Raw genomic sequence first — 22151 nt, 5'->3', positions numbered from 1 at the left:
AAATAACTTGCAAATAAACTGTTTCTAACTATATGTGTTAATTAGTAAAAAGTCAGGCATGACATGATTGATGTAAGAAGAGCATCATTGAGAGGCAAAGATTGGTAATCCACCAATCTGTAAAAAACTCTTTCCACAAATTTGGAAGCAAAATGTTCTTCAGAAAAAACTAAAAAGACTGAATATTTTACCATCTTCAACATATCATTTCATCAAAAGATCTCTGGAAATCTCTCAACACTATTACTGGATACACGTGATCTTGGGGCCATTAGGGGGCACTGCATTAAAAACATACCCAATTTTCTGATGGGAATCGCTGCTTAGGCTCAAAAACACCTCTGGAAATGACTCAAAAGTTCACTGTGTCATTCACAAATGCAGGTTAAAGAGCTATTGAGAAAAGAAAGGAAGCCATATGTGAACATGATGCCATCTTTTCTAGGCCAAAGCTCTTAAAATGGACTGAGGAAAAGTGGAAAATCGTCTTGTGGTCAGACAAGTTGTGATTTGAAATTCTTTTCAGAAACCGTGGACGCCGAGTCCTCTGGACTAAAGCGGAGGGGGACAATCCAGCTTGTTGTCAGTGCTCTGTTCAGCCCTCTGACTGTATGGGGGGTAGGGATGGGCGGTATGGACTAAAAAATCTATCACGATAATTTCTGGCATTTATCCCGATAACGATAAAAATGACGATAAAAAAAATACCAATTCAACTCCACCTTTGTAACTATAAATCTATCTCACTCTCAGATCCGCCATGTTTGTTACACAAAAACGTCATCAACGGGAATTTATCCTTCCTTCTTTCTTTCTTTCTTTCTTTCTTTCTTTCTTTCTTTCTTTCTTTCTTTCTTTCTTTCTTTCTTTCTTTCTTTCTTTCTTTCAGGCTCATTTCCTTCCTTCCTTCCTCTTTTCTCCCTTCCTTCCTCCTTTCCTTGTTTTCTCCCTTCCTTTTGCCCTTTCCTTCCTTCCTTCCTTCCTTCCTTCCTTCCTTCCTTCCTTCCTTCCTTCCTTCCTTCCTTCCTTCCTTCCTTCCTTCCTTCCTTCCTTCCTTCCTTCCTTCCTTCCTTCCTTCCTTCCTTCCTACCTTCCTTCCTTCCTTCCTTCCTTCCTTCCTTCCTTCCTTCCTTCCTTCCTTCCTTCCTTCCTTCTTTCCTCCTGCTCTCTCCTTCCTTCCTTCCTTCCTTCCTTCCTTCCTTCCTTCCTTCCTTCCTTCCTTCCTTCCTTCCTTCCTTCCTTCCTTCCTTCCTACCTTCCTTCCTTCCTTCCTTCCTTCCTTCCTTCCTTCCTTCCTTCCTTCCTTCCTTCCTTCCTTCCTTCTTTCCTCCTGCTCTCTCCTTCCTTCCTTCCTTCCTTCCTTCCTTCCTTCCTTCCTTCCTTCCTTCCTTCCTTCCTTCCTTCCTTCCTTCCTTCCTTCCTTCCTTCCTTCCTTCCTTCCTTCCTTCCTTCCTTCCTTCCTTCCCTCCTTCCTTCCTTCACGTACGTGTGTGGATTTAACACAGAACCATAAATCATCTTTACACAAAAACGTCATCAATGGGAATTTATCGTTTTTACCGTGAGATACAAATTCTTATCGTGAGGAATTTTTTTGACGGTTTATCGTGAACGGTAAAATATCGCCCATTCCTAATGGGGGGGGCATTAGTGCCTATAGCAAGGGCGGCTTGCATATATGGAAAGGAATCAGTGGTGCTGATAGGTCCATACAGGTTTTAGAGCAAATATGCTCCGACAACAAGTCATCTTCAGGGAAAGTTTTGCATCTTTCAGCAAGACAATGCTAAACTTCATACTACATTCATTACAAAATCATGGCTCTGCTGCTAAACTCAATCACTCACTTAATCAAATAGGCACAAAATGTTGTTTCTTTAGTATGAAACAGAACGGGATTATCTCTCCTCATCACAGCATTGACAGTCTGAGGTACCTTTTTCTTTGCTGCCCGTCCCCTGCTCTTTGCGAACTTGCTGTTGTTGTCCATGGAGGCTGCCCTGCGTCGTGGGGACTTTCCACTCTTCCCACCCTCCGGGTTCAGCATCCACCACGAGCTCTTCCCCGTCCCCTCATTCTGGACGCGAACAAAGCGGCTGTGCAGGGACAGGTTGTGTCTAATGGAGTTCTGGAGGAGAGGAGGGGGGGAGAAACAGAGAGAGGGAGGGGGGTGGATGAAGAACAGAAAAATGGAGAGATTTGCCCTTTTCCCAAAACAAGTCAGATGTGCTTTATCATACATGTGCAAATCCATCCATACAGGTGGCTGTCTCAGAAAACACGCTCGCCTTGACAACTGCCTTTGCGAGAGGAGAAGCGGAGGGTTTTAAGGTCACTCGACAATCTCATGCTGTTTACTATCCAAGTAAAAATGCACGTGTACACACACACACACACACACACACACACACACACACACACACACACACAATAGATGTCAGCGAGTTTACTCCATGAGCAACACTTTTCTGAGCAAATACACTGTACGTGCGGGCCGTCCCTCACAAAAACAGAGGGGCGTACTGTCAAACACCATTATACCAACAGCCACATTCCACCTGACTGTGTGTCTTGTCTAAACCGGCACAGAATCAAAGGGAGGAAACAGACTAATCTTTCCTTCTTACAGAGACATTAATGCCGTGCTCTGACGTTGCTTAGTGACACCACCAGTGGAAAAACTAATTTTTGAGCAGGAAGCTAGTGAAGCGTTATAAAAACAGGGCAAACAAAAGAGCGAGAATATTCGGGCAAATGTCTGCTGAGCAAACCACAGACGGTAAGACCCCGTTTTTCTCTCTCTCCCTACTGACGCTCAACTTACTCCTGATTTTCAATCTCTACGGCAACTCAGACTGCTGGCCAAAGTGACTGTTGACGCTCTGAGGAATTATATACACTTTGCCCCGGCATCATTTCGTGTCCAGGTCTCAACATGAAGTAATGAGCCTTGTCCAGACTGTTAGTGTGCCTGCGTAAAGCTGGTTGTTTTGGAGGAAAGGCTGGAACTCCCGGTGCGCACGCACGCTTGTGCACAAACACACACACACACACGGCGTAGCGTGCATAGCGGCAGACGTCATCAAGCCCACTGTGAGTCACCGCTTCACATCTGGTTCACAGTCTGCGCACTCTGCGCTGCCTTCACCTCTGCTTCTCCACATCTCCACCATCTCTTCTCCTCTTTGAAATCTGGTCCCACTCTAACCCAGGCCGCAGCTTTTGTCACTGCTGATGAGTTCAAAATGTTCAAAAAACCTCCAGAATGCTGTTCTGCCGCTTCAAACGGTTCCTTTTGTCAGTCTCTCCGAAGCCAAGAGTTATGAAATTCCCAAGGAGAGACGAGAGGGCGCAGCTTCGGATAATCCATGGTGACTTCATGTTTCATTTCAAAAAGTTCCTACAACCGTATCTTAAAACTGTTTACTAAAGTTTTAAGGAAAAAGAACATAAACAGAATATTAAAATGTACTTCTGTTTTAATAGCCAATTACTAACTTTGCAGTATTTAGTAAAAGATATGATAGTTTGTGTTTGTTGAATGTTGTGATCTGTCATTGTGATGTGTATGTTGCACACTTGAAAGCACACTATCCTAAAGCTGGTGTAACTTGCAAAAAATATACATAAAAAAAAGCTAAAGGGCAATGCAAGATTTGCTGAATTTGAAACACTCATCGAGGTGAAAATATGTATTAAAGGAAACATAAATTCCCACGATACCATCTTGTAGGACAGCTATTATTGCAACTTGATCAGATCTCATAAACTAACTGATTTCCATGTGTGAAATTAGTGTGAAATTGGAAAAAAAGTTTATATTTTAATCATGCAGAAGCTTTCCCCGTTTCAGCAAGAACACCTCCTGCCTAATTTCTCCCTCTTCTCCTTTTATTCCTACCCCCCCACAACCTCCCCTTTCTGCACCCTTGTCCCTTCCTCTCTGGAGGACCTCGGCCTCCGAGGCACATGAGAGCCCGTGCGAACACTAGTCCTTTACAAATGAGCGCAATAACCGCTGAATCAAATGACACGACTGCCTCGGCCAATGGTCTCGGGCTGGTTTGCATGATCGGAGGTACGTGACAGCCCGTCCCTGATTAGCCTAGCAAATGCTTTTCTCTTGCTATGACAAAAGGCGAGGAGTAGCGTCTGGTCATGAGCTTCTCTTTCCCATGACTGAGAAGAGCGCTGCTGATTTCAGCTGTGCTGTAATAAGGAATGACTGCAATGCGTGCTCAGACGCCGGGATGTCCTGTTACAGCCCCACATCGGCCTGATGACAGGAAGGAAGAAAAAAAAAAAAAAAACCCTCACAGTTTAAGTCTACGCTTTAAGAAACGTCTATTTCGGCCCATGTTACGTATTCAAACGCAGGGTGTGATGATATACAACATTTCGAATGTCGTTTTGATGCAAGAGAGGGAGTAGACGTTTAAAAAAAAAAAAAAAAGAGGGGGTCATAAAAGAGCTCTGATGGGAAATACCAGAACTCTGCAGAACTCGGTGTGCTGTGTGGGGAGTGTGGCTGAGGGTGTCTGGCGTGTCCAATGGAAAAGCCTCGTCTCCCGCGGGGTGTGTGTGTCTGTGTGTGTGTGTGTGTGTGTGAGAGGGAGAGAGACAGTGTGTGAGAGAGTGCCAGCTCATGTTTTTAGTGGAATGGCGGGACGACAAACAGCAGTATGGTTTTGATTTTGCAGCTCGGTCCTTCGGAGGCATGTGTTGTAGTGGTTTGAAAACACACGCAAATGGAAATAAAGACACCCACCAAGGCACAAATACACATGTATGAATGAATGTCACTCAGGGCCGATAGTTATGAATTACTGCCTTTGAAAGCATTTTTAGGGAATTTTTCTTTAAATTATATATCTTATTGTGAAACGTTGGGCCTGTTTCTTTTGGAAACTGAGACACTGTGTGACACGGATTTATCTCTGGCTGCAGTACACAGGAATTTAAACATTCCAGCTAATCACTGTGTGCAAAGTTCAATTGTAATCACAGCCAAGCTGTTAGTATCTTTTAGGAAACAGTAAATGCAGGATTGCCAGCCAGGCAGTCATCACAATCAACATTCCTCAGCAAGGTTACAAAACCCACAACTTCACACAATTGAACTTTGATTACTGTCGCTGGAAGACGTTCATGCGCCTCCGTTGCATATAAATAAATCTTGGGTGCACAAAATCTGCAGCCATAATAACTCAGTATAATAACTAAGATTTTTTTTTTTTAAAAAAAGGTCAATTTTTTGACATAACCGCATCTGTAAAAGGCTGGCTCGTGCGGAAATGAGGAGCTTTCTCTGCTGTTCCTGAGCTCACCGTGAGGAGCACCACCTCCGTCCTCTGAGTCAACAGAACAGAGTCGTGCTGGCAAAACACAAGGAAGTGACCACATGAAAGAGGACTGTGACAGGAAACAGAGCTGACTTCCTGTCTCACAGGAAAGATGGCGGTCAGTAAGCGGAGAAAAAGCCATGGAATGCAAAGCCGCAGAGCTGTGAGCCAAGTGGACACCGCAAAGCCCCCCCCCCCCCCCCCCCCCCGCCGCAAGCAGGGGAAAAAAAAAAATTATGTTTAGCAACGGGCACTAAAGCCTGTTGTCAAAGTATATCCCCCTAAATGAAAGCAATGTTCACTTTGTTGTGTGACTGCGGAAGAAACATGACATGAATGGGTGCGTCATGACTCGACTCGCGGCTGTACTATGGGCGTCTGGGCGGTGTGAGAGAGGGAGAATGTGTTTGAAGAGTGGGCTGTTTAATAGATGGGGACAGAGGGGTTGAGTGTGACAGACTGGGCTTAGATCAGTAAAGAACACACTGGGCTGATTTTAAACAGCCTCACTGGCAGCGCTTGGAAAAAGCCACACCGTCCGGCGAGTCGCCCTCTCTCCCTGCCGCTCTCCTGTTTACTTCTTCTTTTTCTCGCTTTCTTTATCTCCTCTCCTTGCCTTGCGTCCTTGTCCTCTCTCACCCCCTCCATCCATGATTTTTTTTGTTTCCTTCACCTCATTTCCACGTCTACAACCCCAAATCAGAAAAAAGCTGGCACGATATGGAAAATGAAAAACTTAAAAACAATCTTTTGCATTGAGGATGCCAGCCAATGAAATGTTCCCGTCACCATTGTATCCCATTATCCCTGCATGCATATTAAAAGATCACTATAGTTGCATTTTTTTCCATTAAAAACTTGTGCCACATGTTCTCTACTGGGGGCCGGTACACTCCTCTTCCACAGCCAAGCCTTTGTAACTTGCACAGAATGTAGTTTAGCATCATATTGTTTAAAAATAAACGGAGAAAATGATGTCTCGAAGGGAACGTGTGTGTTTAAAATCTTGATATACTTTGGTGCATTGACAATGGCTTCCCAAACTATAATCCCTTCCCAGAGCGGCATATTCCCCAGTTCTTGATGAAGGGCCGTCTGAGGGATCAGGAATCACGGGTGTCCAGCTTAGACTTAGTCCACTTGCCCTTTATGCACGGAAATTCCAGAAAATGCCTTGAATGGTTTAATGATATTATTAACTGTCGAGGATAAATGTGCAAATCTCTTCTAATCTTTGGTGGACATTGTTTTTTAACATTTCGATATTTTTTTCATGCATCTTTCGCTAAAGTTGTGCATCTTTACTGTTGCTGCTGTAACCCAGTCATCATTGCACTCACCTGCCAACATCACCTGTCCTCAATATCATAATTTCATCTCTTTCACCTCTAAACACACACTAAAGAACCACTGTAAAAAAACTTTTTTTTTTCCAGAATCCAAAATGAAATGAAGTTGATGAAAAAAAACATGTCAGTCTGCAAAGAAATTAAAGTACATGTAACATTTTCTTTACTATTTTTTTAAATTGCATTTTCCATATAGTTCCAGCTTTTTCTGATACGTGGTTGCAGGATTTATCAACTCTCTCTGTGTAGCCTTTTATTTCACCTACCACTTCTCCTTTTCTGTCATTTTCATTCCTTCACCCACTTCTCTGCTACCTTTTCTCACAGATTGCAGCTGTCTACCTGTGGAAAACTGGAGGTAGTGTGCCACAGACGCTCGCTGGCACGCTGGCCGAGGCGCTGACGTTCTTAGAGCTTCTGAAATGTCAACTTGTCAAGTGAAAAAGTCCCCGGAGGAGTGCAGCACCACCTACATGTGCTGCTTTGAATCAAGTGAAGCCACAAATGAAACCTCAACTGCAAAGCCCGTACAGATACAGGTATAACGTTGCACTGACGGTCCCTTCTTTCTGACTAAAACTGTGCAGCAGGTTATCTCACATGCCAGCAGATACAGATTCACATACATTTAGCAGAGATATGGAACAGATGAAAGTGAAAACTGTGGTTTCCCTGCACTATTTCCACTGAACTCATTACATACACGGTGCTGTCCTGAACAGACATTTTCCTCTTTTGCTACAAATGTCTAAACCTAAATAGTGGGTGTGAGTATGCAGTTTAACTAGCTATTTTCTGTGTAATGTCTGCAGCTGTGACAGCAGCAACCTATAGGACACGTGAACCATTACTAACCGCCTCGGTAAGTAGCCCTAAAGCTGCAGCTTTGGTCATGTCTGGAGGTTTGTGCTGAGTCTGGCTGAGTTACAGCAGTGTGGTTAAGACAGAAAACGTGCAAACTGGTTATTAGCCTAAAACCAGCTCAGCATGTCTGCTCATTTAACAACAGCATGTGCCTAAGCATACGGCTCCAGGTGAGTGCAACAAGTGACAGTCAACCATCACAAAGTCGTCGAAAGATGTGCTTTAAAATACCACGTAGAGAGGCCAATGCAAGTTCAAATGGTTTTTTCGTTTGTGGTGCAGAAAGAGGTGTGTCTTCGGCAGAAATAAAAAAAAAAAAAAAGGAGTTCGAGCCGACATCTGGTGAGATTTGTACTGGATCACTTGCTCTTTGGTGTATACTTTTGCACTTATTTCATATGAGAGTGGGCTACAAACAGGGGTTTTGGTGAGTTGAGGAGCAGCCACTTCTGCGGGATAAAAAAAATAATTCTTTTTTCTTTTTTTTTGGCAACACTGCAGCATTTTTAGTCACAGAAAAGTAATATAACATCTCAAAGGTAGAGGAAAAAACCCACAGAGCATAATATGACCTATTTAACGCCGCTGTCACAATTGCTTTGTTGAGCTCCAGTCAAGCCGCTGATGAAAAAAACTAATTTAGAACCATAATCAATCTTTATTAGACTTTTTTAGTTTCAGAGTTAAAATGAACTACATGTAGCCCCTCGAGCAAGTGTGTTTTCAGATTTCACACATGTGTTTGTTTTCTGGAGTAACAGCCGTTCAAGATTTAAGAGGTAGACAGTCGGCTGCAGTGATAGTCGGGTGTCCAAAGTCCAAAAGTCTAAAAGCTTTTCCTCACTATTGTTATTTGGCTGCATGTTAGGTTTTAAAAACACTCCCAGACTCTCCCGAACCACAAAAGAGCACATCTTATATGTTGTACTTGAACAGGTAGTCAGATTCCCACTCATATGGCGCAGACTCGGACTGTGATGCTGCTCATTTACGCCCAACGGACGATTACTAGACTGCTAATTTACGCTGATCCCGACAGACTTCTCTGGTTGGTTTTGAAATGAGTTGGCAGCGCTAATGTGGGATCTCACCTGCAGAAATGAACACTCTCATTGGCACTATTTATGGTTTGTGACCACAAACTAATTTCTAGGTAAATCTTAACCAATGTGTGCAACGATAATGAGAAAAATAAACGGCCGCGATAGTTTTCACGTCACCAAATTTACAATGCAATCTCTGCAGACTGCGATGACTTCATGTGTTTGCAGTCTGATAGGTTATCATCAGCACCAATATTGAACTGACCGGTGATAGTCAGTGACCTATTTACTAGATTTAATACAGCAATAATCATAAAAGCTGTGGAAATAAAAGGAAGGGTACAGGAAATGTAGCGCCTCGGGCCTTTTTCATTATTTACACCACAGATTAAAAACAGAAAAAGCAGGGACTAGAGCAAAGGAAATTATTGTTGTCATTAATGTTGCGTGGCATCGAGCTGCAGAAAGAACAGCACACACAGCGCCTCAGGTTTGTCTGGTGAGCACAACATAAATGTGCCACTGTTAGCGAAGTTATAAAAAGACATCTGTTTTGCCACAATTTCTGTTTTTAAAAAGTCTTGAAGTAAAAATGGAAACTGTCCCTGAGAAAGGTTTAGGCTGAAAATAGGTTATTTTTGCCCTCACCCCTCCTCATCCTGGCCTCTTTCTAGAGTTCTATCTCTTCCTTGTCATTTTCACTCGTTCCTTTAGGCCCCTGGTTCATGTGCATTACTTGCAAACAGCTGACCGCACACTCGAGTTGAGAAAGGAGGCCCCTTTCTCAGCTGTTAATGTTAACTTCTAAAAACCACGTTTTCAGAGAAAGAAGCGGGAGAAATGCCGGCACACAGAGCTCTCAGTGTGCAAGTCCTCAAATTCACTTTAGAAACCCTGTTAGCCCGAATAGTGGCTGATGACTTCCAGGAAAGTACCTCCTCAAAATGCTCATTGTCAGATGCTCAGTTATATGGCCGCCATAAAGCGCAGATGTAGAGGCAGAAAACGCGAGTCATGCAAGAGCAAATCTGTCTGCAAATGTATTTACTGACGACCTCTTGGCAGGATTGCCTTTTCACAATCCTCTGCAAAGCAATCTCAGAGCAACCAGCTTCCTTTCCTCCGTGGCGGCCTGAATGGATGCTGACTGGTTAAGCCGAGGATTGATTGGTCTCACAGGAGTTCCAGACAAGTGATGAATGGTTTTTCAGCGATTTTGTGCAAAAGATGAGAATCGGCAAAGCCACTGACACCCCTGGAGCTTTCATCGTTGCGATAGGGTGCAACGAGTTCTGAGTTAGACGAGTGGCAGTGTGCCTATTAGTGAACTTCCTGGTGCATTGTATCCGCACAGGAAGAGCTGGCCAGTCCTGATACTGATCCCACCAATGCCTCTGGTTTGCATGCAAAACACTGCCGGAGGGAGAACCTCGTAGGTGAAGAGCAAGGGACCAGCTGGAGAAAACAGTGGGTTCAAAAGACACAACTTCCTAATCAAAACTCTCCAGTTTGACACGGCAGAATAAGAGGAAAAAGGAAAGCGTGGGCCTCGTCCAGGTAGGCTTTTCCAGAAGAATTACAATAATGGATAAAGGCATTACTCCTACATCCTGGTAACAATAAGATTTGCCCTCATTAGGGACCTAAAGTAACTGAACTTGGTGAGAGAACAATAATAAATCATCTACTGCTGCTGCTTTCACCCAAAGGCAAAGGTTAGAATCTTTAGTAATATAGTAGTGAATGCAATCACAGTTCATTTCAACAAGCCACGACAAGACTCAGTCATCCGTATTTAGCTCCGAAGCAGCTCTCAAAATATGTTTTTATTTTTACTCCACAACTCTGCTCAAGTTGCCTATTTACATGGGTCTACATAAATCCGATCCGCCTCACCTGTTCAGTCGCATCTCTCCGTCGTTTACTGTAATCAAATTGTAACGAGAGGATCATATTGTGTTTCTGGTACAAAGATCCCTGTAATTTAATACGCTTTTATCTGGACTGATTTTAATACTCAACCCATTTCAAGAAAACAAGCACCAAAGCAAATCCTGCACACAGGTGGGACTTGCACTCATGGGGAAACGAACTGAACGATTCCCACTAGGGCTGTGCGATTAATCGATTTTTAATCTAGATCGGATTTATTAATCAAGACGATGTTAAAAAAAGGAAAAAAGGAAAATCGGTAAATGGATTTTCCTTTTTTGCAGCGGGCTGCATTACAGACAGAGCTCGTCTAGTCATCTTTGTTTGGTCAAGAAAATTGTAAATGTTGTCACTTTACTAAACTCAAGGAGGATTTACAGTATCTTTCAATTGCACTTCATTCCCAATAGGGAAATTTGTTTGCTATTTTTCTTTAAAAATGAAGATAAAATATTTGAAACAATTTATTCCATTGTCTTTTGTAGTTTTACCAAAAAAAATCGAAATCGAAAATCGGGTTTTCAGAGAAAAAAGTCGGGATTTTATTTTTGTCCAAAATCGCCCAGCCCTAATTCCCACTGCAATTTTTTTTTAAGCTTTCGTCAACGAGGGCTTCCTCGAGAATAATGTCTCAGCAGCGAGCTAACAGCAATGGGAGCTCTGTGGTTGCATGCTGCTGCTCTCTCTTGTGCTGCTTGATTTCCTGACTCAGACTCAGACAGCACGCAGCTCATGTGTATAGACAGGGCCCGGGTTGTGCTGTCTAAGCTTACCATGCTTAAATATGTGCATGTGTTGCTATGCGCGACACAATGTGAGTCTGTAAATGCACAGAGCTGTGTCTGTGGAGTGGGGATATTTTTTGCCTCTGATCAGCACACCCGCTGGGCTGGGCCGCGGCCCGCTCTCCCAGGATAAAGCTGCAGTGTGTAGACCACTGTTGGGTGCCTGTGTGGCGGCCCGCGTCCGTAGGGCCGACCCTCCGCTGCATCCTCGGGGGGCTGCGAGTGTTGTGGTGGATATATTTATCTGCTTGTAACCCCTGTTTAAACTGGCATACGTGGGGATATCCCAGAGCTGTTTTAAGGCCAGGCCTCAACTCCAACTAAGTTTTTCTCATTCCACACTTGCTATTTGTTCTGTACAAAGTATTCGCATGAGTAACTGTGTCTCTTAAACTTCCTCAGAAGACAATTACTGGGTTACTTGCAATATGAGTCATTTACCGACGTGTGGAAGGAGAGAGAAAAAAAAAAAAAGATATCTGCAAACTCAGAAACCACCACCCACGCCGTCAGAACAGTTAAAGCAAGTTAAAACCTGAGCCTGGATTTTACTTTTGTTAGACTGTCAAAGACTGAGGGAGCAGCTGGATGCAGTAATCACCTCTGCGTCCTTATTAGGGTCACTGCAGAGGGAAGTCAAGTTGTGCTTTGTTACAATTTCCAATCTCAAGTGTCCTCAGTCTTTGGAAGGATGTGCAGATATCCACGAACATCTGCATCTGTCCATGTCCAAGTCCTCAAATCAAGTGTGCAAATCTTTCAACTGTAAACGATAACTGGATTCCTCATTCTTATCTGCAGGAGTTGAGAAGTGAAAAGGAATGTTGTTGAATAAATATATTGGCTTTATCACTTAAATACTTTTTTTTCGTCGTTATTATCAGTAGTTTTCTTATTATTCACTCTTCTTGAATGTGACGTTGGTGCCGTTACAAGACAAATAATCAGTAAAATGTGTCATTATGCTAAACAATAACGTCTGAACTAGGAATGGGCGATATTTTACTGTTCACGATAAACCGTCAAAAAAATTCCCCACGATAAGAATTTGTATCTCACGGTAAAAATGATAAATTCCTGTTGATGATGTTTTTGTGTAAAACTGATTTATGGAAGGAAGGAAGGAAGGAAGGAAGGAAGGAAGGAAGGAAGGAAGGAAGGAAGGAAGGAAGGAAGGAAGGAAGGAAGGAAGGAAGGAAGGAAGGAAGGAAGGAAGGAAGGAAGGAAGGAAGGAAGAAAGAAATGAACCAAAAGAAAGAAAGAAATGAGCCTAAAAGTAAAGAAAGAAAGAAAGTAAGAAAGAAAGAAAGAAAGAAAGAAAGAAAGAAAGAAAGAAAGAAAAGAAAGAATTTAGCCTAAAAGGAAAGAAAGAAAGAAAGAAATAATTTAGCTTAAAAGGAAAGAAAGAAAGAAAGAAAGAAAGAAAGAAAGAAAGAAAGAAAGAAAGAAAGAAAGAAAGAAAGAAAGAATTTAGCCTAAAAGGAAAGAAAGAAAGACAGAAAGAAAGACAGAAAGAAAGAAAGAAAGAAAGAAAGAAAGAAAGAAAGAAAGAAAGAAAGAAAGAAAGAAAGAAAGAAAGAAAGAAAGAAAGAAAGAAAGAAAGAAAGAAAGAAAGAAAGAAAGAAAGAAAGAAAGAAAGAAAGAAAGAAAGATTCCCGTTGATGACATTTTTGTATTGGTATTTTTTTTATCGTTATCAGGATAAATGCCAGAAATTGAGAAAATTACATTAGTTTGACACTTAAAAGAAAAGTGGTCTACCTGAATTAGTCCAACTTTAGTGTTTACTTTGGCTTCATGAACTCGAGCCATACGAGCAAATGATATCAAGTGAGAACAAAAATCTCTCAATGTGCCCTTTAGAGTGAGAATTTATACAGACGGGGGGGGATAAGCAATAACAGGGGTGAACTTCCTGCTGTGAGTGGAGTTCAGAGGAAGGATGTCGATAAGTGAAGGAAACACTGGAAGAGGAAGAAGCCACTGAATCAGGCGTCACGCTCGGGGTTGCTTCCTCTGCTCGTGACATCACTGCCCTGGTACTGCATACCTTGTGTTGCTTTCAAAGCACCCACTTCCTGTCAGTCAGCGGCTAAAATCTGCATCTCTTCAAGAGGGAGGTGAGCAGGTGGAAAAAAAAAAAAGTAAAGATAACACATTGTAGAAGAAAAAAATGCTTGTGCAGTCACTGTGGCTGACTGCATGTGTTGGCAAAGAAAATATACGGGTTGAAAAGACAAGTTTGTGAAGATTTATAAGCTGTCACTTTTCCTGATATCACAGTTCTTCTAGAAAATATACATATTATGTGACAGATGAGCTCAATAACAGAACTGAAGCTATAATGTATGTATAAAACATAAAACTTGAAAATGGCATAGTGATAAACCTATCAATTGTGTTATTAAAATGAATCATCTTCAAGTTGACTATAAGCTAAAAAAATTGATAAATATGTGCTCTAAAATGCTTCCTTCTGCATAGTTTTTTCTAACATCAGCTATCTATAACATCACACAGTGTCGGCATTCCTAATTCTCCAGACAGCTTTACATTTGGATCAAGTGTGCCTTTTATCCCGTGTCTTCTCGTAATTCTTAGCATGTTCTGTTTGTTTCCACAATGTCTCCAACAAAATGTATCTTTCCTTGTAAAGGAAGTTGACTTGTTAAGTTCACGACACATCACCGAGGCCTGTTGCATGATCAAGACCCAGCAGGCCTCCAGATTTCCAGAGAAACTGAAGCTGAAAGTCGGTGCTGTTCCAACGGTCTGAATGCGTCTGAACCACAAGTGGCAGGTAATCTGATTGCGTTGTGTTGGCAACGTGAGTAGGCGTATATTGTATTTCAAACATCGTGGATACACTGACCACAGTAGTCTCACACTTTTAAAAAAAAGAGAAAAAAATCTATTTACTTTAAAACATCTCGTGCAAAAAAGCAATCAAATTTCACTTTTAATAACAGCAAGACAGTTTCAACCCTTGGCAACATTGGAGTCAAAAGTAGTTTGGTAACATTATCTTCATCATTGGCGCTGGTTCATCATCTAGCTACACCAGTTTCTTGCATTTACACCTATCAATGTGTTAAATACTATTAAAACATGATTCAAAAGGTTTTGAGTTTTAAGTCAAATCAGAATATCACGAAACAGCCCTTTTTTTGCGGGTCCTGAAAGTGCTAACATTTTTATGGAAACAGAAGAATAAAAACAAGAAATGCTAATAAGGGAGTGCTTGATGTTTTACATTGACACCTCCTGACTATGCTGGACAAAAAAAAAAAAAAAAAAATCAGTTCTGAGCCATGTCAAGTGAAACAACTTCAGGTCACCTTCGTTTTACAAGGTTTCTCTTCTATAAACACCACACAGCACAAAGCCAACACAGAAACTCCCGTCCAGAGTCTCACTTCCAAGGGTGGCTCACTTATGCACTTGAATGGCTTCAAACTGAACTATTAGTCGTTACAGCAGATGTGGTGAACCTGCTGTCAGATGCACAGTCATAGCCGCACTTTTGATTTAAGTACATTTTCTCACTCAAGCCAACCGGCTATCTAGGCCCGATGGATATTCACGTATGTGATGGGGGGGGGTGTTGATTGAAAGTGCGATAGTGTGATAATGCCGGACCAGTCAAACAGGCACCATGCATAAATGCTTAAGGGCAAGAATTGCACAACAGTGTGGGTCTGGGTAATGCCTGTGGTTTGGGGCCCGGAGCAGTGAGCGGTCCCATAAAAGTCTCTACACACACGCCCACACACACACACGCACATGCATGCATAAGCCATCACATATTTTGAAGGGACACATTTTTCACTGATGAAGAAGCGTGATGATAAATTCAAATCCATCTCAAGTTCCTCCTCTCATGCTGTAAAACGATGCTCTGTTGGCCACGCAGGAGATTTAACCAAAAAATGTTTTTCAGACTGATGAGAGGTTGTGATAGCCCACAGAGCAACAGCATACTCTGTAAAAATCAACTGCCAAGCCCGGGCATATCCAAAACAAACGATCACGTGCTCCCGTCCTTGCTACTACCAACCCCGCACCCAAAAAAAAAAACATTCTGACTCATCCTGAATGACGGTTTACAACTGCGGTGGATCTCAACAAAATCTTCTCGTCTGGGGCGTAACATGTCCTGCGTGAGCACCCCTCCCCTGTCCAACTGAACGAGGGTCTACTCTCTGTCCGTATTACTTCTTTATTTTGCATTTCACTGACATTCGCTGTGCTTCTGCTCAACGCTACGCTCACTAAATGCTCCGTCCTCTGGTCTGAAGCCAGGACCGACAGGAGTCCTGCAGGGCTGTGGAATGCCAGCGTCAGAGGTGGGTTGAATCACCCGTGTGCACATTAGATATAATCTGTTTGAATTCTCAAAATGAAAGGGGCACTTCATGGGATTTTCCAGGGTCCACTCCTGCGGAATAAAGGCTCAGAAAGTGTTAAGTAACCGGATCCAGTGCCTTCTATTTCACTGACTGCGGTTGAAAATAGCCCCCTTAGTCAGCTCCCATTCCCCATCTGAAGAAAAAATACTTTTTTAAAAGATCATTTTTACGTAAAAGGCCAAGTAAAATCATCAAACTTGAAAGAAAACCAGTGGAATGGAATGCAAAAGATTTCATTCATAAAAACAACCACAAACTCGAATGTAAACACAGGAAATCGCATTCAGACATGACTTCACTGGAAACAAACATAGCAGATGAATAATAAGGAAATAACAAGAATAACCCCACATTTTTGAATCTGTATGACTCTTTTACCCCTCTCCAGCCAGATTTAAAGAAAGAAAGATGGAAAAGAAAAGAAAAGAAAAGGGTTTGGTTGAAGTCTTTGAGATGCCGTGGCAGGGACTTTACATGTTACAGCACAATTCAAAACAGTCTTATCTGTTTTTGAAAATAGATAACTTATCCATCTGCTCAATTTCTGATCGGGTTCCGTTACATTCCAACCCACAGATCACAGGAGCTTAAATCGTCCGGCTTCTCCACCCACACCAGGATTTCTACTGTAAATACTCAACACGCTGGATATTTATGATCGGAGATTAGCACGGGCCAAACATTCTTCACGGGCCGATTTCATCACTCTTACGACACCTCACACAACAGGAAAATCTGACGAGATCATCTGCAGGATGATAGTCATGACCTGAGCTACGATTTTCACAGCGGGAAAACTGGGACCAAAATTGGCCCAGCTTCAGTTTTGAGATAATGTGACTCTATCCATCCGTTAGCTATACCTGCTTTTTCCTGGAGCGCTAGAGCCACAGGTTCTACAAAGAACGGGAAAACCGTGAGATGAGCACAAAATCCCTCAGAATAACAACTAGGGCTGTTCGATTAATCGATTTTAAATCGTAATCGCGATTTTGTAATTAGAACGATGTTAAAACGTGAAAATCGTAAAATCGATTTTTCACTTTTTTTTTTTTTTAACTTATTTTACAGAGTTTTGCACTTTATTCATTCATTTTTGGTTTAATAAGAGCAAAGTTTGCACTTAAAGCCCAATGGGGCAAATGTTCAATAAAAAAAAAACAGCATATTTGAAATCATTTCTTTGCCTTTTGTCAATTCACAAAATAATCGTAATCGAAAATCGGATTTTGAGAGAAAAAAATCAAGATTTTATTTTTGGGCAAAATCGAACAGCCCTAATTACAACAATAGAAATCAAATTTCAGTATGTGCAGACAACGATCGTGGCCCTAAAAATCTTGTTTGGAGTCCAGAATTGACTTGGTGCAATTTATCCGCCATCGACACCATCTGCATTTACATTTCAGGATTAAAGTAAGTCCTTTTAGCATCACATAAGACATATTTTTGGTTAAATTAGTAAGAATGTATCCCGAATGGTATATATAACCCCACAGAGGTTATTTATGTATGCTGGTTGCATTATTATGGTTAGTTACTATAATCGTCCTCCGTTACGTAGCGGTTTTTGCATCTGGCCAAGCGAGGTTTTGCGGGCGGCGTAGCACCAGTTTTCTTGGCACTGAGTTGGTGCTTTCCGTGCAGCCGGAGGTCGAAAAAAGCGACGAAATGGTGCTAAGTCTGGCACCAGCACCGAACCAGCACTGGAAACACTTTAATCAAAAATCCCCAAGGGGTGTGTTGGAGACTATCCCAGCTCTCTTTGGGCGAAACGCAGGGGTACACCCTGGACACGTCACCAGCCCATCACAGGGCCACTTATAGGCCAATAACCACACACCCACATGCCTATGGGACAATTCAGAATCAACAGTTAACTTGTAGGACGGCGCTGGGGTAACTGAAGAAAAAACCCATGCAAGCACGGGGGACGACATAGAAACTCCTTTTTAACTCAAATTACATCTCATTCCTTGTCCCAGACAATGACAGGAAGACCAAAAAACCTGCCAACGTCCTACAGAATCCATGTGATTGATCTGCTCTGACAAACAATATCTACGTCAAGTACTGGAGAACTTTCACGTTAAACATCTGACCGACGAAAACCAGTGCAAAAAGATAGAATCTGTAAAGCTACTTCAACACATAAAGATAAAGAAGACAGGAGGCAGTGCCATGTGCGATCAGTCTTCAACAGTCATTTGAGGTTCACGTGATTGTGATGTCACAGCATCTGAGTAGCCGGACCCATAAATAAACACACGTGTACCACACACGGGCGTAAATATGCAAACACCATTTGATAGCCACACTGCAGCACACTGACCTGCTTCCCCGCTTGTTTATTGTTTCCTTCTGTTGGGGTTTGATTAATAGCCCAAAATGGTTCTCGGTAAAAGGGAATGAACGAAAGCAGAGGGTAGCGGTTGTGCCAAGGGGATGAGAAACAGACAAATCCGGAGCCGGACAGAAGGAAAACATGACATTGTGAAATCACCAGTGGGGTTACGAGTTTCATGCTGTTGCTCAATCAAATCAGTGTGGATGAGCACGGTTACATCACATTTCTACACCGTGCTCTGCCAAAAACACAACAGCAAGTGAACCACTTGTCCTCAATGGAGCAACTGAAACAAATTCATTGATCAACCCAATTAGACAACAGTCTGGACTGTTGGCTTTTTAAATTTGAAACATGTACCTTCACTTTCAAAGGAGCCCCCCCCCAAACCCCAAAGGAGCTCAATACTTTCCCTGATAATCGGGATAATCGTTAGGGTACAGAGGGCCATCGGGTCGCAGTCGTCACAGCTCAGAGCTGCTTCTCCACTTAACACCCCTGGAGGGCCGGCAGCGGTGATACGGCACTTCAAAGCGCAGCGTGACCCAAAAAGCGAAAGGAGAAGAGGCAGTTGTGAGAAGATACTGGATCAAAATCAGCTGAGGAGAAAAAGGAAGGCTGAGGAATCACTCTGCGATAAAAAAAGATATAAAAGCCTGCACTGGAATGTTCTCTGTGTCTGCCTGTCTGTCTGCCATCATGATTGTGCATCTGCCAGCAGCAGGGCTTTAATTATGAGGCCCAGGTTATGTGCACACACACGCACACACACACACACACACACACACACACACACACACACACACGCACACACGAGACTAGCGTCCCACATATCTCTAACACAGTGCCTCACAGTTCCGCTGACTAACCAGTGGCACCAGACTTTGGCCTGCGGCTCCCTGATTCCAGTAAATGTCTTGTTATGCAACTCCTAACAAGTGTCACCCAGGCTGAACTTAAGAGCGTTCTGGGTCTCTCCTTCTCTCTCTTACTTATCTTACTCTTTTCATTTTTCTCTGAGCACAATAAGCACTAACACACGCCCCCCCCCCCCCCCCCCCCCAAAAAAAAAGTGAAGTGTGGCCCGCTTTATACAGGGGCTGAAAAGCGGGACTGGTGAGACAGGCGGCGCAAGCAGGAAATGGGGAGGAGGGCGAGGAGAGCTCCTTCGCTTGAGAAACACAGCTGCCCCTCATGTCTTGGTGCAATGCCAAGCGTGGACTCCTCCGCTGCCCCCGCTGGTTCCAGTGTGTGTCTCTGTGTTTGTGTGTGTGTGTGTGTGTGTGTGTGTCGGTGTGTGTGTGTGTGTGCGTTTTGAACCAGCAGAAACAGGAGAACTGCTGTTCTGTCCAGCTATCTGTCCTACTAATACACATTCAGACCAGGAGGAACTTAGAGTCTGTAAGTGGTGATAAAGTACCAGCAGCTTTGTGCTTTTCTCAGGATTATAACGCCTTGAGTCTTAGCTCCCGTTTTCCTCCAAGCTACGTATGTCCCACAGGATAATCTGAAGAAAATGTATTGCAGTGCACACGCAAAAATGTAGGTAACCTTCATTTTCAAGGGGAACCGATTCTGATCAGATTTAAAAACAAAAATTAATTTCCCTTTGAGTGTGACTACGAGGTGATTTTGACCCGAGGAGACGATTTCATAGTTGGAGAAAAAAGACGTCAGACTCCGCTAAAGCAACTGGGGAGTGCAGCGATCAAACAAACCCACTTTTTAACTGCTACGTCAAAGCGGAGCGCTCCGTCAGCAGAACCGGGCTCGTCTGTGATGAAGCAAAGCAGTGATCGTCAAGACTGCATAGGTGAATGTTGACTTTATGAACACGAACGCAGCACCAGAAACCACCAGGTCTAAAAACGGGGTCAAATTCTTGCGACCCATCAAGACATTTCAGAACAAATTTGGTCCGGTGACCCTATAGTGAGAAAAAGAGGATTCACAAGATAACATTCGAGAGAGCTGTCAGTCTTCCCACGAGTGGACGCAGCGAGTTCAGTCCCAGGTCAGCCTGTGGAATGCTTGAAGAATTAACAAAATAAAAAAAAAATACCCGAGACTCTCAGTTTGCTTGTTAAATGTTGACGCTCATGACAGTAATGTAAGAAAAGTCTGAACAAGTGTGGTTTATTCACGGAAGGGCTGCCAAGAGAAACTTGTCCAAGTCTGAGCGAACCCCCGCCCTCTCTGGAATAACGTCCTTTGGACAGATGAGACCAGTAGACACATCCAGCTAAACTGCACGGCGCTGCTTACAAACACCTTGCACTGAGTGTCAAGTACGGGGGTGGAGGTGTAATGATTTGGGTTTGCAGTGACACAAAGTCTGCGATAGTTTACGCTTGGCCAAAACTAGGATTATGATCCCAATGCATGCCAACAAATCTACTTCTGCACAGCTGAAAAACACAAGAATCAAGAAGTGACTTCTAACTGGACTAAAAAGTGCTGGCTGGACGTTCAGAGGGCTGTGCCACAGTTGTGCCACAGTTCCTCCACAATGATGTCAGACCCATAACATCATACAGCAAATGATTGCTTCAAGTTATTGCTGCTAAAGTTGGCCCTGCTGAATTATGGGGTGTACTTTTGCATTTTGACTTCGGCTCTGTCAAAACATATGACATAATATGTTGTATGTTGCTGTTAATTATAGGTCGTTAGAGCCAGATGACCGTTTATTATATCCAGATAAATTCTAAGATAAACCCTTTCCATTTAAAGAGGGGTGTAATTTTTTTCGCATGACTGTCGATGAATTTCTGGAATTAAGAGATGGTTTTTCATTTAAACCTGAGTAATTTCAGCCGGAGACCGTTGCGTAATGCGTTGCCTCTTCACTCTGTATGTCTTATTGTCTTCTACGTTATTGTTTAATTTCATTTAGTAATCAACGTTGAAATTAAAATGCGCTGTCTGGAGAAGAGCTTTGTCAATATCAGCAATGGCCTCTTGCATTGTTGTGGTGCACTTTTGAGGGGTTCCAGTTGTTTGACGTTTATGTTACTAACACATGGCAATTTCATCTTATGGTCCAATCTGAAGCGGAGGTTAAAGGCTGGATTAAAAGAAACACATGTTACTTCCTAAATATCTGCCCCACCAGCTGGATCCTGGGATACATAACTATCGGAGCCCCTCCTTTACGTAGCAGTGTTTACAGTACGACGGAGAGGGATGAGAGTCAATAGGTGCATTTACGTGGTAATGACCCTTGCGCCGCTTGTTGTACAATCTGCTCGAACCTACGTGTTTGTCTACTCCGACATAGTTTGTTTGGAGATTCGTGGGAGTGTTTACCAGCGTAGGTTGAGGAATTTCAGGTCAAGAGAGTGTCGTGTACAGAGAAAACCTACAACTGAATTGATCCTGATACTGACATCAAAGCGTACCTGAGCCATCCAGCTCCACCAGCTGAAAGCAAATATTTATCCTGCAGTGACGTAAGAACAGGAGAAATAGGAGAAAGAACAGATTTTTTTGGCAAGTGTGTGCATGAAACACTATATTACACATATTAAATTGTCTAAGACATGAACTTTACACTTTGATAACATTATAAGGAGTATTTTTTTTGAGGAATATGTACACATTAGACATAAATAACCGGCTCTGCGGAAAGCGTTGGTGATACATCATTTCTGGCCATCTGCTCCCCTTCCTGTTGTGTGGCATCCTGTGCCAGGGCCAGTGTCCAGTCCAAAATAAGAGCTTCTCCAAGCTAGTCCCACCTGGCACAACTGTCCTCAAGATTCACACTGTCACAGACGGCCCGAGAAGTGTGGAGGCTGTCATGACTCAGTTCAGGCTTGGCCAACTGTGGGAGATCAGCAGTGCTGCGAAACAAGCTCCAGCCTTTATCACTGATTAATGAAGGATTTGCATGCTTCACTTTGCTGCATGAGAGCCACGTTTGATGAAAGAAGCCAGCTACGCCGAGAAATGAAGTGCAGCCGATACTCCAAGGTATTCCGTGGTTACGTTTCATAGAAACAAACTATACATGATGTGCTATCTCTGAAATCTACAGAAAGTCACACCGAAACCACCTTATCAACAGTATTTCCACAA

General features: G+C 42.9%; 1 protein-coding gene across 1 annotated transcript in view; it reads right to left on the bottom strand.

Moving 5' to 3' along the window:
- foxo1a (forkhead box O1 a) overlaps positions 1 to 22151 on the bottom strand; it is a 33237-nt gene that overhangs the window by 4523 nt on the left and 6563 nt on the right. Inside the window, exon 2 of the mRNA XM_061719747.1 lies at positions 1937 to 2128. Within this exon, the coding sequence (XP_061575731.1) occupies positions 1937 to 2128 (192 nt within the window). The remainder of the gene's footprint in view (positions 1 to 1936; positions 2129 to 22151) is intronic.

The sequence above is a fragment of the Cololabis saira genome, chromosome 4 (assembly GCF_033807715.1).
Source record: "Cololabis saira isolate AMF1-May2022 chromosome 4, fColSai1.1, whole genome shotgun sequence".
Lineage (NCBI taxonomy): Eukaryota > Metazoa > Chordata > Actinopteri > Beloniformes > Belonidae > Cololabis > Cololabis saira.
This window is presented reverse-complemented; position numbering and strand designations above follow the sequence as displayed.